This window comes from Labeo rohita, chromosome 1, assembly GCF_022985175.1.
Source record: "Labeo rohita strain BAU-BD-2019 chromosome 1, IGBB_LRoh.1.0, whole genome shotgun sequence".
Classification (NCBI taxonomy): domain Eukaryota; kingdom Metazoa; phylum Chordata; class Actinopteri; order Cypriniformes; family Cyprinidae; genus Labeo; species Labeo rohita.
In genome coordinates this window covers 25,704,413-25,719,354 of record NC_066869.1, presented here as the reverse complement: position 1 = coordinate 25,719,354, position 14,942 = coordinate 25,704,413, and the positions used below count along the sequence as shown (strand labels likewise).

The following is a 14,942-nucleotide window of genomic DNA, read 5'->3' as shown; positions in this document are numbered from 1 at the left end:
AAAAACCATAGAATTTGTGGGGCCGGAAGGATTTTTCTGAAAACAGCGGGCAGTATAACTGTTTAGGACAAACAAGGGACTCAGGAACAACTACCACAAAAAAAAAAAAAACACAGTTGTGGATCATTGTAAGACACTACCACAGCCATGCCAAGCTATACCACTCTAGTAAGAGTCAAAAACCATCTGAGCCTGGGATTTATCCATTGCCTTGAAATCAAAGACAGTCCCCCATCAAACGCTGAATTATGAATATTTAGGGGTAACATGCATGTTAACATGATAGCCACTGGATGCCATCTGCTTCCGAGCATTCCGAGCCTAATTCCCGGCAGGCGGGGGTTGGGATGCTGAGGCGTAGACACCCCACTGAGACTCTATCGAGCTCTGCTGTAATTGAACCTAACGGCTGGAGGATTTAAAGTGCAGCTGGCAGGTGTGGGCCACGTTTAGGGGGGCTAGCGGATCTGTACTAGCCAACACAAGACACCCTCAGTCAGCTACGCTTCTTAACGTCCAACTCCATGAATGTCAATCGCTCTTTTCCCTTTCGTTTTCACAGAAGCAGATGGAGAGAAAGAAGCCGCACTTTCTTTGGCAGGAGTTTACATTTGGGTTGCCAAATTAGTAATAAGTAAATAAAGCTGACCAGTTTTGATGTATTAGCCTAGATGTTAGACGCATTACGTCTTCTCCCAGCTGCGTGCTTTGTGATTAGCTGATAATGGCAACCAATGACATGGTAATAGACCTTCCGTAATGGTTTTATAAATCTGCATGAGGACAAGTCGGTCTCCAGGGAGACTGCAGGGGAGGTAGCACGTGAGAGGCTGGGAAGAGGGGTCAAACACTTAAGTTATCATTGCTAACCCATATGCACCCTGCTGCCTCCACTTCTTCCTCATTGAAATCAAAGTCACTTTAAATACTTGAGATTAGAGCTGAATTGGTTTTTAAAGTCATTTTTACATTTGGTGAAACACTCTGCATATATCTTAATACCTAAAGCTTTCTGAAATCTGCTTAGGAATGAGAAATATGAATGTTATGTTGTGTCCCAAACACATGTTTTGTACCCAAGCCAGTAATCTCAGCGTATATTTGAAAAGGGATCTGATTTGCAAAGCTGCAGACATGAACGGAAGCTGAAAAATAAGTGATCATTAGATAACATAAGAATCTCAAAATTAATTCATACCTCAGGAGCAAAAGTATGATCTTTAATATGAGGTCTGCAATGACTGTAAGTGACTAATAAACTAGCAAAAAATAAAATATCAAGTCTTTCTATCTGTTTTATTGTTAAAGGAGACCTATTATGTCCCTTTTTACAATATGTAATGTGTCACTAGAATGTGTCTGTGAAGTTTCAGGTCAAAATACCCCACAGATCATTTTTTATAGAATTTTGAAAATGCCTATTTTGAGTGGAAACAAGCTGTTTTCGTGTATGTCTCTTTAAATGCAAATGAGCTGCTGCCCCCCGCCCCCTTTTCCAGAACAGGACTGTGCCTTTACAGCTCGTATGTCAGATACTCTGCCAAAAAGTTATTTTAAACCATATTAGTTTAAAATTCTGCTATACCATTTTTTGAGCGCACACATCTAAAGCGCGCGCACAGAAAGCAGCTGTCACATGGAATATGAGTACTGAACTACACTCTAAAAAATGCTGGGTTTAAAAAAACCCAACTTGGGTTATTTGGCAACCCAGCTCTGGGTTAATATTGGACAGAAAGCATGCTGGGTTATTTGGACCCAGCTGTTTGGGTTAAATGCTTTTACCAAACATGCTGAGTTATTTTATTATTTTATTAAAGTCAACTATTGTGTAAAAATTATTATATTGCTCGTTTAAAATGGACTGGAACTTATAAAAAGCACACACAGAATTAATAGAGGCAATAGCAATAATCAAAAGATGAACATTTATTATTAAGCAAGAACACATGGACAAAATACAAGACAAATTGAATTTGTTTGGGTGATACAGCATAGTTTACAATATTACATACATTTAAACTCATTTAACAAGCATTTTAGAGATTAAAAAATGCAACATTTAAAAGTAGCATTTTAAATTTTGTGTATTCAACCATTCTCTGTAATCTCTTTTTACCGGTGTGTCTCTTGCCAGTGTGTCGCTGAAATCTGAGCCGATGAAGGGCTGCTGTTCGCCGGGGTAACTGCGAACTTCAGACTGCGGCCTTGCGTTTTACCCATAGCTGAAAAATGCTGTGACGGACTCCAAATCCTGCCCATAAACGATCAGTACTGACATTAGTGAACATATTTTATTATCAAACTAAATTAAACTCAATAACGATTAAAATCCATTAATTTTATGCAAGGCAAATAACAACAATTAACAGCACAGTAAAGACTTCATAAATGAAATAAAATGTATACAAACCTTTATTTAGCTGAAGTGCACCAAATTGGCGGCTCTGAGAATGGTCTCTTACCTGTAGAGGACTCAAAAAGCCTTACTGTAACTCAGCAGCTGGGTTGTTTTGTGAGAGACAAGCTTAACCCTGCGGTTGGGTAGAAAAAATAATCCAGCGTTAAAAACCACACAGCACCTGGGTAAAAAATATTAAAAATAACCCAATAAAATGACCCAACAAGTTTAACCCAGCATTTGGGTAAAAAATAACCAAGCACCTGGGTAAAAATATAAAAAATAACCCAGTAAATTGACCCAACGGGCTGAACCCAGCATTTGGGTTAAAAAATAACCCAGCATTTTTTAGAGTATAAGTTCTCCTTCATGTCTTATTGTGCTTAAACTGTCAAATACACACAAGTTTATGTTAAAAACACACATGAGTTGCAAAAAGTCGATTATGTATGTGAAGGTAGACAGCTGGGAAAGAAATCACTTTTATATTAGATCTGTGTGGCATCAACGTAATATACAGTAAATAAATCAATAAAACCACTGCTCTCTTGTCTTCTCTAAGGCTGGGATGCTAAATAATGTCCTGTGCTAGCCTGTGCAGCCAAAGACAGAACAGTTAGCATGCTTTGCTCGTTATTGCTTGCAAAAAAAAGACAATGCCATGGGTGGTAATGTGCAGATTAAGAGGCGGTAATATTATAATAAGACCCCCTTACCACGTCACGGTAAAGTCTGAGCGGCTGTTTTTTTACATGCTTGCAGAGGAAGGCTTACCAGTTACTGGGTTGTCCTTTTTCACATTTTCTGGGTTGGTAAATGCACCAGGGACCCGATTAGAGCACTTAAACATGGAAAAAGTCTGATTTTCATGATATGTCCCCTTTAGGCATCATAGCCTTGCACAGCACTGACAGAGAGATGCATAGATGGAGAGAGAGTGCAAATAAGAGTGTATCTAGTGAAATAGGTGCTGTATGTCGTGTGTGATGGACAGTGGGGGTTGGTGATTGACATGTAAGCCTGCAGTATATTAGCATACTGAAAGCCTTAAAGCATTGTATGTTTGTATGACAGAATAATGTGAACAAGTAACTGATCTCTGATACAGTCTTTTGTTTCAATACTGTACAATCTGTCTGCTAGGGTTTATTTAGATGTCTAACATAATCTTTTTGACCCATCAATCACCCATATTAGTTTTACCTCACAGTCAGAGCAGGAATAATGAAATCGGATATGATTTTATCTCTCTGAAGGGTTTATATTTCAAATCAAATAAACTGTTAGACAAAAACAGGTGTGGGTTAGTGGCTTTCTTGCTAAATAAAAATGTGACGTGTCCTGAGGTGCCTCTGAGGTTGATGATTTGCTTCACTTGTTTTAAGAGCAGATCAGGATTAAAAGACTAATTGAGGTCAAACATAAAGTACTGTGAATCTGGATAACAATCATTCTGCGTCTTCTAATTAACATAAACCACCATCTGCATATGCAGCATGAATATAGTAAACAGTCTGTGTGGATGCTTCATGCAAGTAGCAGGCAAAATAAAAGTGTCTAGTGTCTGTGGCTTGTCTGACAGGCCCGCCAGACACAGCAGGCATCGCTAGGAGACACAGGGCTGGCACACGACCAGAAACGTGTCAGTGGAGCCAGCCGGGGTCACTGTGTGATCTCAATGCCCTCTTTTGTTTTTGTCTGCCCGGTCTGGAGTCTTTATCAAGTGAGTCCGACGGGTGCAGAAAAGGATTTCCACGTGCCTCATTGTTCACCAGTATCAGTTTCCTGTTTGTTGTCGTTTTTCATTTTTTGTTTCTACACATTCCTACACATTCTCCAATTCCTGTCACTCAAACTTTTTTTGGAAAATAAATAATGCAAAGCACCAAATATAATCCTGGTTTTAAAAAACCTGGACCAGTTCTTATAATGAATGCTGTAAAAATTCTAGCACAAATCAAGCACAAATTTGCTATTTCCGCTAATATTATTCAGGTACACAATTTAAATAATAATATTAATATTATAACATTTTTTATTTTAATTACAAATCAAATGTTAAATTTCGTAGAGTAGATAAGCCTTTTGATTGACTCAATCCCACACAGCAGATTTAGCGTGGGGAGCCTGGTGCTGATGTTACTGTGGTTTGACAGCTCATCTCATCACAGTGATAAATGAAAGCTGATGTCCTGTTCTCTGCCTCGTCCTCATCAATTAGACTTTTGATGACCGACTTCTAAGACTGCCTTTATTTTTCTTTTGTGAGCACTTGAAGCTTTGGAAGCTGCTTTAGCTCTACTGTAAAAATGTTTTGCTGGGTAACCTGAGCTAATCTGTGTTTTATGTGGTAACATCTGAATTAACTGGTTTTATCAAGTCAAAAATATTGTTTGTAAGACAAAAGTATTAATCCTGTTGATCGGTCAATACTTTTCCAAGATACGGTCTCCATTTGCTTGAACAGAAATACAAAATACAAGAATATTGTGAAATATTATAACATTTTAAAATAACTGTTTTCTGTCTTAATGTATATTAACATGTAAGTTACACCAGGGATGCAAAGCTAAATTTAAAAGACTTCAGTGTCACATTATCCTTAATAATTCATTCTACCATGCCGATTTAGTGCTCAAGAAACATTTCTTATTATTATCATCACTGTTAATAAGGCTTGAAAACCAGGATGCATTTTTTAAAGTCTTTGATTCAAAGTTCGTAAGAACATAACAAATGTCTTTACTGTCACTTTAAGTCAATTTATTGCTTCCTTCCTTGCTGAATAAAAGTATTCAAATCTTTTAAAGAAATTGTGCTGAGCACAACATTTTGACCAGTAGTGAGTATAACAGATGCATTAAACATTAATATGGTCTATTCTGTATTTCTTCCTGCCATAGTATTTATACAATATTAAATACAGTGGCATGTGAAAATTTGGGAACCCCTTGCAGAGTCTGTGGAAATGTGAATCATTTTAACAAAATAAGAGCGATCATACAAAATGCGTGTTATTTTTTTTATTTAGTACTGTCCTGAGTAAGATATTTTACATAAAAGATGTTTACATGTAGTCAAAAAAAAGACAAAAAAAAAAGTGAAATTATTTAAAGTTTGGGAACTCTTGGTTCTTAATACTGTGTGTGGTTACCTGGATGATCTACGACAGTTTTTTTGTTTTGTGATTGTTGTTCATGAGTCCCTTGTTGGTTCTGAACAGGTAAACTGAGGACTGTTCTTCAGAAAAAATTGTCCAGGTCCTGCAGGTTCTTCAGTTTTCCAGCATATTTTGTATATTTAAACACTTTCCAGCAGTGAATGTTTGATTTTGAGATCCATCTTTTTACACTGAGGACAACTGAGGGACTCAAACACATCTATTAAAAAAAGGTTCAAACATTCACTGATGCATTAAGAGCCGGGGGTGAAAACTTTTGAACAGGATGAAGATGTCCAATTTTTTCTTATTTTGCTGAAATATCTTTTTTTCCATTTAGTACTGCCCTTTGGAAGCAACAGAAGATACTCGCGTGTTTCCCGGAAGACAAACGAAGTACAATTTACCTTGATCTTCAAATTCAAAAATTTTTCACCCCGGGGCTCTTAATTTATGACATTACTAAATAAAAAATAACATGCATTTTGTATGATCTCTCTTATTTTGTTAAAATTATTCACATTTTCACAGATTCTGTAAGGGGTTCCCAAACGTTCGCATGCCACTGTACATATGAAACTGCATGATTTTTGTACTTTTTACTTTATTTTTGATTCATCTTGAACCCACTGAACTCGGCAGCGGAGGCAGCCCATTAAATACGACTTTAAACGTATCAGCTGCTGAACATACAATCGTAACTGAATTTTCTCTGTGAAAGGCTCATTTGTCAACACTGCCTGTAATGGCATCCATTATTAATGGCTGATGTGAGAAAAACCTTTTTCCTTAACTGCCCCTCCTCTGCTTTAGTAGCTAATGGTTGACAAACTCCTCTAAGCCTAGAAGGCTCCAGCTGATTCAAAGCATCTGAGTAATCAATTTTGCTTAAAAGAAACAGCAAAGCTAACAGCACATTAGCAGTAATCAGTGCTGGAGCTATACTGTAGGTGCTGTTCTGTTTCTCCCCCCTTCAAGTCTGTTTGGCTAATACTCTGATCTTGCATTGTCTTTTACTCTGCTTTTGGATCTCCGGTCAAATAAGAACACAAACAGCAGTACCATAGCACGTGTCTCTGTTTTGAGCATAAAACGCATCCCCTTATCTCATTTATATGCTTTCTATTTCTTAATCCTTTCTTTCTGTCTTGACACAGTGTTGAGCAATGCTGCTCTTACACCTTCATTATTGTCAGCCAAATAAAGCAGGGTTGTTATTAGGCTCAGCACCCTGTCGGGTCTCTCTAAGCACAGGCCTGTACTTTATGGCTTAGAGGAGCTTAATAATACAAGTCTTAATGAACACCTTGTAAGGAACTTAAAATAAAATAAGTAAAAGACTTGTTTAGAAATTTGTAATGTGGATTACAACAATACGCCCGTAGTCACATTATAGATCTAACAACTATTGTAACAGCCTAGCAACTGCTTAGAATACTCTAATAACTCTAAGAACTTTCCAAAATACTGAGAAAGTTGGCAACATGTGGTGACAGTTTTTGCTTATGCATCATGCCGCTTTGTGCACCGGGACTTTCCTGGTGGGCCAATCAGTGAAACCATATTAGGTGCTGTTGTTTTTATTGGAGCACATGGGAAACTCCAAAAGGCTAATACACTGAAAGTGTAAAGAAACAGCCCTACCCATTTGAAACCATTATTCTCTAAACACAATGCAAAAGCAGAGCTGGATTAGTTCCTGCACAGCTCTGACAAATTAGCCGTGCATTTCTGCCATTCTATCAACTGATGAAGAGTGCAAGGCGGCTGATCCATTCAAATTCAACACAGGATTCTGTGTAATACACTTGTACATTAAAGCCTCTTTGGAAAATCTATAGCTGAAAACAGCCACGATTACATAAACTTCTTTGAGTAGGTAAATTGAAAAACATTGTGCCATACGCACTGGTAATTAGAAGTTTGTCAATCAACAACCGCCCTTTTAGTAATTTAGTTTTTTATTATTATTGTTATTTTAGAAACCATATAGTCATAGCAGTAAGGATCATGGTTTTACCAGTGACTGCCATGATTTTGTTAATGCTAGGTTCAAACTGTATGATTTAAAGCCAAGATTTTCACTCACCGACAATTTTGTGGAAATTGCCGACAAATGCCCAGAATTAGAGGGAAATCGTCAACCCCCTTAATCATCAGTTAAAGGTAAAAGCAGGTGCTGATAGGCCAATAAGATATTTCTGGTACTTCTACATAGTTTACAGAAACGAGGAATGGCAGTATGTTTCAATAACTGAATATTATTCAGGGATTACACTTTTAATTACAGTGATTACAGTGGATTTTTTTTCGTTTACTCGCCCTCATGTCATTCCAAACCTGTATGACTGACGTTCTACTCTGAAACATAAAAGAAGAACATTTGAGAGATTTGGTTACCCACATTCTTTAAAATCTACACTTTGCAGTATTTTATCTTGCTGTCCGTGTCATTTTTGTACAAAAATTGGTACAAACTAATATTTTTTGGCGTAATGTTAAAGGGAATAGCAGGTGCTGAAATGCTAGTAAGATATTTCTGGTACTTCTACAAAATTTACAGAAACTAGGAATGGCAGTATATTAAAATATTGTTCAGGGTTTACACTTTTGATTACAGTGAATACAGTTGGATTTTTTTTCCAAATTATTTTTTACTCACAAATGTTTCTACTTAATAAAACATTTCAAAAAAATTAAATGTTATAAAATGCTACATTTGTAGGATTTTAAAATTTCCATGACTTTTCCAGGTCTAGAAATACTTCATTTATCCAGGTTTTCCAAGAAAATTTAATGGTGATTAAACATTTAGGACCCCATCATCAATGCGACGCCAAGCGCAATGCAAGTATTTTTTGCCAATTTTAGCCTGACGCAGTTATAATTTTCACATCCAGCACCACATTGTTTAAATAACAAATGCACTTGCGCCCATCTGAAAACGAGGTGTGTTCAGGCGCATTGTTGGAGCATTGCTATTTTGAGGCAACTGAAAACCATTGTGCCCCTGACTAACTAAAACCTGGTCTAAAGTCAGTAGTGCAGTATTTTTATTTATTTATTTAAAGGAGTAGTTCACTTCCAGAATAAAAATTTACAGATAATGTACTCACCCTGTTGTCATCCAAGATGGATTTCCTTTCTTTCTTCAGTTGCAAAGAAAATATTTTTGAGGAAAACATTTCAGGAATTATCTCCATAATGACCCTTCTTCCTCGGCTGGGATCGTTAGAGTCCTTTAAAGCTGCATTGAAACTGCATTTTGGAAGTTCAAACTCACGGACAACATTGAAGTCTACTATATGGAGATAGTTTCCGAAATGTTTTCCTCAAAAAGCTTAATTTCTTTATGACTGAAGAAAGAAAGTCATGAACATCTTGAATGACAACAGGGTGAGTACATTATCTGTAAATTTATCAGTACTTCTTTAAAGTGTTGCATTAGTAAAAACAGCACACAAACATGGCAAATATTAAAAATGAAAGGAAACTTGAGCAGATCCGTTTCTTCTCTGGAGAAGCGTTCAGTCTTTGCTCTTGCAAATTCCGCCATGTAAAGAGAGAATCCGCCATGGCGCGAGCGCAACTGGCTTTTAAAAGGAATGGAAGATGAGACTGTGATTGGTTTATTGCATGTTACGCCCAAAACACACCCATGACTCATTAAGAGAATAAGTACAACCCTTTTGGACCATGCACCGAGCATTTTTTCTGTCGTTAAACTAGCAAAATTTGGATTCGGACACACGCGAAGTGCACCTGCGTCATGCGCTTCAGACCATGTGCTTAGATCGTTAAAATAGGGCCCTTAATGTCGATTAATCTAATTGAATTCGAAATGTGATATAAGTTTACATACTGAGTTTTAGCTGTTAAGCTTTTTTAAAAGCTTGTTTTGTGTTATTTTAATTCATTTTAAGACATCTTGGTCCCCTGGTTGAAAATGGGTGCTTTAGTGACAAGCTGTTGTACCCATAAAGGTCCTATTTGTTTTGTATTTTTCTGACAGTATATGTTCTCTTGAGCCTCGGTTGACAAAAATGTAAGTGTTTCCATCAATCAGTTCACCAAAACACCTTTGGCTCCATTCCAGACTGTACTTCATTTTACTCATCCAAGATATTAGCTAAGACGTTTCAGGCATGTTTAATAGTCTCCCAGTGTGGCATTAGTCTGTTACCATGCTCAGGCCAACAACTGGGCCCATATGCTCCTCTGATCTGCAGATTGATGGGACCTTACTGCTTAAGGTCCGTCCCACTGACTAGCCATGTGGATGCTTCACAGTTCAGAATTGTATGTGAACTGTTTTAAGGGGTTTCTTTGAAATTGTGCTTATTATGTGATTTTGAAATGACTAATAAGAGTATTATAACTGGCTAATCAGATTATAATGCTAATAATGCTGAATTTGCTAAAAAAAATCTAAACAGAAGCTCAAATAGGCTGAAATGCTCAAGCTGACTTGTTGTCGCTGTCTTTTTATGTGTGCAGTAAGGCTATTTAAAGACCTCATTGTCATTAGAGGCTGTTGAATGTCTCATTATCATTAGCACCATGTTAATAAAGTACAGAAGTGATTCTGTGTTGGCCTTTTGTGTCATTCTCTGTACAGTGTCAGGCTCATGAAGGGGAAGAGGGGGCTGTGTTCCTCTCCATCTGTCTGATCTTTTACTCATTTCCATGCAAAAGTGTGTGTGTGTGTGTTTGATGGAGCTCCACATCGGGACCATCTGTTTCTTGCTGCCCACCTCCATGAGTGGAGGAGTGGGCTGAAATCCGGACATCGTTCTTTGCCCACTGCCACTGTGGTTGTTATGTGGGTGTGTTTGCATGTGCTCTCAAAATGTTTTTTTGTATTCCTAGTGACGCACTGTATATTACTCAGCCTGAATGCAGAGTTGATAAATGTATCTAAAAGTAGTGATGCACTAAAATTTCATCAACCCCAAATTTTGGGCCAAAAATTAATGTTTTGGTTTCAGACTAAATAGTTTGGAGGACTGAAACCATACACTGATGTTTAATTAGCACTTGTCAGATGCCGTGTTTTGACTGTGTCAGTGTATTGAACTGTAATGGGCAACTGTAGCTCCTGTGAAGAAGAACCAGGTATGCTTGGGCATTTTGCCCTTTTTAGGTTGCACCTTGGGACATCATGCACTATTTTTGGATTGTTTAGATGTCTTGTGTGTGTGTGCCCCATTCATATTTTGGTTAAACTGCACAGTTTCGGTTTTGAAAGAGAACTGAAAAGGTGGTTCTTTGTCTGCTTGTTTGGTGCTCAACAAGGTTCAGATAGCACAGCTCACACTTATTCAAATGAATCACACTAACAAAGCAACCGCACCAGAGTTTACTGTAATGAGATCAAACCTGTCAAGTATGAACACTTTCAAAGTCGCAGCTTTCAAACTCTGTCAGTTTTATAATGAAATTCAAACAATGTTTTGATGCTCTTTAAAAGTGCTCACCCAAAACTAAAAATTACCCCATGATTTACTCACCCTCAAGCCATCCTAGGTGTATATGACTTTCTTCTTTCAGACGAATACAATCAGAGTTATATAAAAAACAAATGTCCTGGCTTTTCCAAGCTTTATAATGGCAGTGAATGGCTGTTGAAGTCCAATAAAGTGCATACATCCATCATTAAAAATGCTCCACACATCTCCAGGGGCTAATGAAGGCCTTCTGAAGCGAATCGATGGATTTGTGTAAGAAAAACATCTATATTTAAAACTTTATAATCCGTAATTTCTAGCTTCTGCTAACTTCCATTTTCAACAACCATTTTCTGCCATTATGAAGCATGGAGGAGCCAAGATATTTTTAAATATAACTGTTAAAAACAAACATGGCATTTTTTTAATATAACTCTGACTGTATTCATCTGAAAGAATAAAGGCTTATACACCTAGGATGGCTTGAGGGTGAGTAAATCATGCGGTAATTTTCATTTTTGGGTGAACTATTCCTTTAAAGAATGTGGCATAACAGATTGCTGTTATCTACTCTGATAGCACATATACATCACCAAGACGTCTATTTGATGTCTGGATTTACATCTGCAAGGCATATTTTTTAGAGTGTCTGCTCATCTGCAATACATCTATTGGACGTTTCCTATTAGATGTCAAATAGACGTATATTACATGTCTTTAAGTCGTTTATAATTTAGAATGTATGTAAAACTGACATCTTACAGACATCTGTAAGACTTTTGTACACAGCAGATGTTTTCCAGATCAGCAGATCTTTAACAGACATCTGGGCCATGTAAGCACATGTACATCACAGAGATGTATATTTGATGTCTGGATTTGCATCTGCAAGACGTATTTTTCAGAGTATTTGCTCATCTGCAATACGTCTATTGGACGTTTCCTATCAGATGTCAAATAGACATATATTAGATGTCTTTAAGATGTTTAGGATTAAAAATATCTTAGATCTGTCAGACGTTTGTATGCAGCAGATGCTTTCCAGATCAAGAGATATTTAACAGACATCTTGCAGACGTATGTGTGCTATCTGGGTAAATTTATGTAAGTTTGAGTGATCGTTAGATTAACTTTATTTTTGGTTTTCAGCTTAAAGCAATTCATTCAGTGCATCAGTATCTAAACGACCAAGTTTGGCTTTTTTAAAAGTATTTTTCTCCATGTAGGACAACACTAAGTATCAAAAATGATGGATTTGAATTGGATGTTTTCCATTTTCTTGCTGTATTCGAGGGGTTCCTTCAAGTGTGTGTTTAGCTATTGGCAGGCCAACATGGTTCTGCACCCACAGAAATTTGCTGAAAGCACCACAGATTTTCAGAGAAAGGAATGCCTCTCATTGATACATTTCTACAACCATGCTTTTAGCTAGCAATAAGCATGTAGTACCTCCAGTTTCTTTGAACGGATTTTATCTTTAAATCCATTTATGCAAAAAATGTTCAAACAAACTGCAGTCTGAGTCTTGGCATTGGTATTCAAACTCCTGGTGTGGATATTCTGCAGTGCGGTATTGTGGACTACGACATGCTTTATCAGTTCATCAGTTAGCTGTTGGAGTCACATGGTTACTTCCATTCATTTCTCAAACAGTGTTTCTCTCTTTTTCTCTTCCCCCACCCCTTCCTCTCTCTGTCCAGATTACATGTTTGCAAGATTTTTTCGGGGACGATGACGTGTTCATCGCGTGCGGCCCTGAGAAGTACCGTTACGCACAGGACGATTTTGTGTTGGATCACAGTGGTAAGGCTTCCACAGCCTTTATAACCGGTAGGCTCAGCTAAACACTAACTTCATTTCAACCCAGTGTCTCTCATACTATACTCTAATAATATTTTTTCCCTTCACTATACATCCAGGAACACACCATGCACTGTAATCAGATTTAGATACATGACTTTAAATGCAGGTGAAACAAATGATTAAATATTAAGTTTAATTGGTTTATCTCAGTCAGCCAATCATCTGTGTTGGCCATTAAAAGTAATTAACGTTTCTATGCGTCATAGTATTTTAATAGTATCTTTTCCATAATGAAGTCATTCATTCACATTTATTCACTAGGTTGCAAAACTGACTTCATTTTCCAGAATGAACACAACTGTCAGAGGAAGTGACCTTGTTTGGAGAAGTTCCGTACCATTGTTCAGTGTGTAGTTTGTGTTTGTCTACTAGTGAACACAATAATGCAGGTGGGGAAGTGAAGACGTTCTGCGGCTGTGAAGTTCTAAATAAAACCATTTAACTTTGCCTATAATTTTCATCCTGTTTAGCTGAAACGCCTCCAGTTCTCGTAGCGTTTACCACACACACACACTTGATAACTTGATTCATAGCTGTGTGAATTTAGTTCATCTGCTTGGCATTTTGTCCTAGTTCTTCTTCGCTGCCCCACTTAGGTTAAGTAGGACTTTTCCAAAAATATAAAGAAACGGTAAGTTTGCGTCTGACAGTATTTACTGCTCATCCTTTTCTTTCTGAAGCAGAAGTGGAGTGTCCTTAAAATGCAAGCCTGCCGCAAATCTAAATCTTCTGTAACTAAAGAACTCATTACACGTTCTCTCTCCGATTCTGCTGTTAAATGCTTTGATTAAGCTCCATGAAGCAGATTAGCCGGGCAGTAATGGCATTTTAATAATGGCGTTTGGCTTGTTTTATCTTTGTCACTCCACGATCTGGTACTCATCAGCTAATTCATCACTGCTCGGCGTCATTAGCAAGTGCCGTGTAATCGACAGGACACATTGCTCCCAGTAGCTTCTGTACAGTATGAGTCATTCATTACTGAAGTTCTGCACCCACTGCTCTCATTAGAAAGATGGTCTGCTTTCATAGTCCTCGAGTAGACAATTTGATTACGCCTCTGCGGAAAGCTTGACAGTCTTGGCACACGTGAATTTGATACCACTCATTTACTAACAGGCATCTGTATACAAGCATGTTTTGTTATGTGTATTCATGTATGCTCCTGTCTGTGTGTCTGTTTTCAGAAAAGTCAATGATGGTGGCACATGATTAAATTACTAGATTTATACATACATATTCAAAAGTTTGGGGTTAAGAAAGTAATACTGTTTTTTTTTTTAGCTAGGTCATATTACATTTAGTGATGGTAAATACATTTACTGAACTATAGTTTACTCCTGAAGGTATATCATAATAATAGTCACATATTAGAATGAATTCTGAAGGATCGTGTGACATTGAGACCTGGAGTAATGAAGCTGAAAATTCAGCTTTGACATCACAGGAATAAACTACATTTTAAAATATATTCAAATTGAAAACTGTTCATTTAAATTGTGAAAATATTTGTGACCCTGGACCACAAAACCAGTCATAAGTAGCACAGGTATATTTGTAGCAATAGCCAACAATACATTGTATGGGTCAAAATTATTGATTTTTCCTTTATGCCAAAAATCATTAGGATATTAAGTAAAGATCATGTTACGTGAGGTTATTTTGTATATTTTCTACTGTAAATATATCAAACGTTTATTTGTGATTAGTAATATGCATTGTTAATAACTTCATTTGGACAACTTTAAAGATGATTTTCTCAATATTTCAACTTTTTGCACCCTCTGATTTCAGATTTTCAAATAGTTGTATCTCGGCCAAACATTGTCCTATCCCAACAAACCATACATCAATGGAAAGCTTATCTATTCAACTTTTTCAAAATTTCCCCTTAAATGACTGTTTTTTTGGTACAGGGTCACATTTCACAATATTACTGTTTACTGTATTTTCGATCAAATAAATGCAGCTTTGGTGAGTGTTCCTTTCAAAAACATTTGCTAAAAAAATCCCCAAAACTTTTGAAATGTATTGTACAATTAGTCAACCAGGCAAAAAGAGGTTAATTGTT

The 14,942-nt window shown here is 37.1% G+C and overlaps 1 protein-coding gene across 5 annotated transcripts in view; it reads left to right on the top strand.

The window, feature by feature from the left end:
• Positions 1–14,942, top strand: part of dclk2a (doublecortin-like kinase 2a) — a 60,525-nt gene that overhangs the window by 16,979 nt on the left and 28,604 nt on the right. For 3 of the 5 annotated variants that reach the window (XR_007828265.1, XM_051117280.1, XM_051117297.1), the window contains exon 3: positions 12,709–12,838. Coding sequence is in view for 4 of the 5 variants with exons in the window: in XM_051117280.1 (XP_050973237.1) it covers positions 12,709–12,838 (130 nt within the window). In the remaining variant the exon portion in view is untranslated. The remainder of the gene's footprint in view (positions 1–12,708; positions 12,839–14,942) is intronic. The other 2 variants (XM_051117289.1, XM_051117306.1) reach the window with 1 other exon arrangement.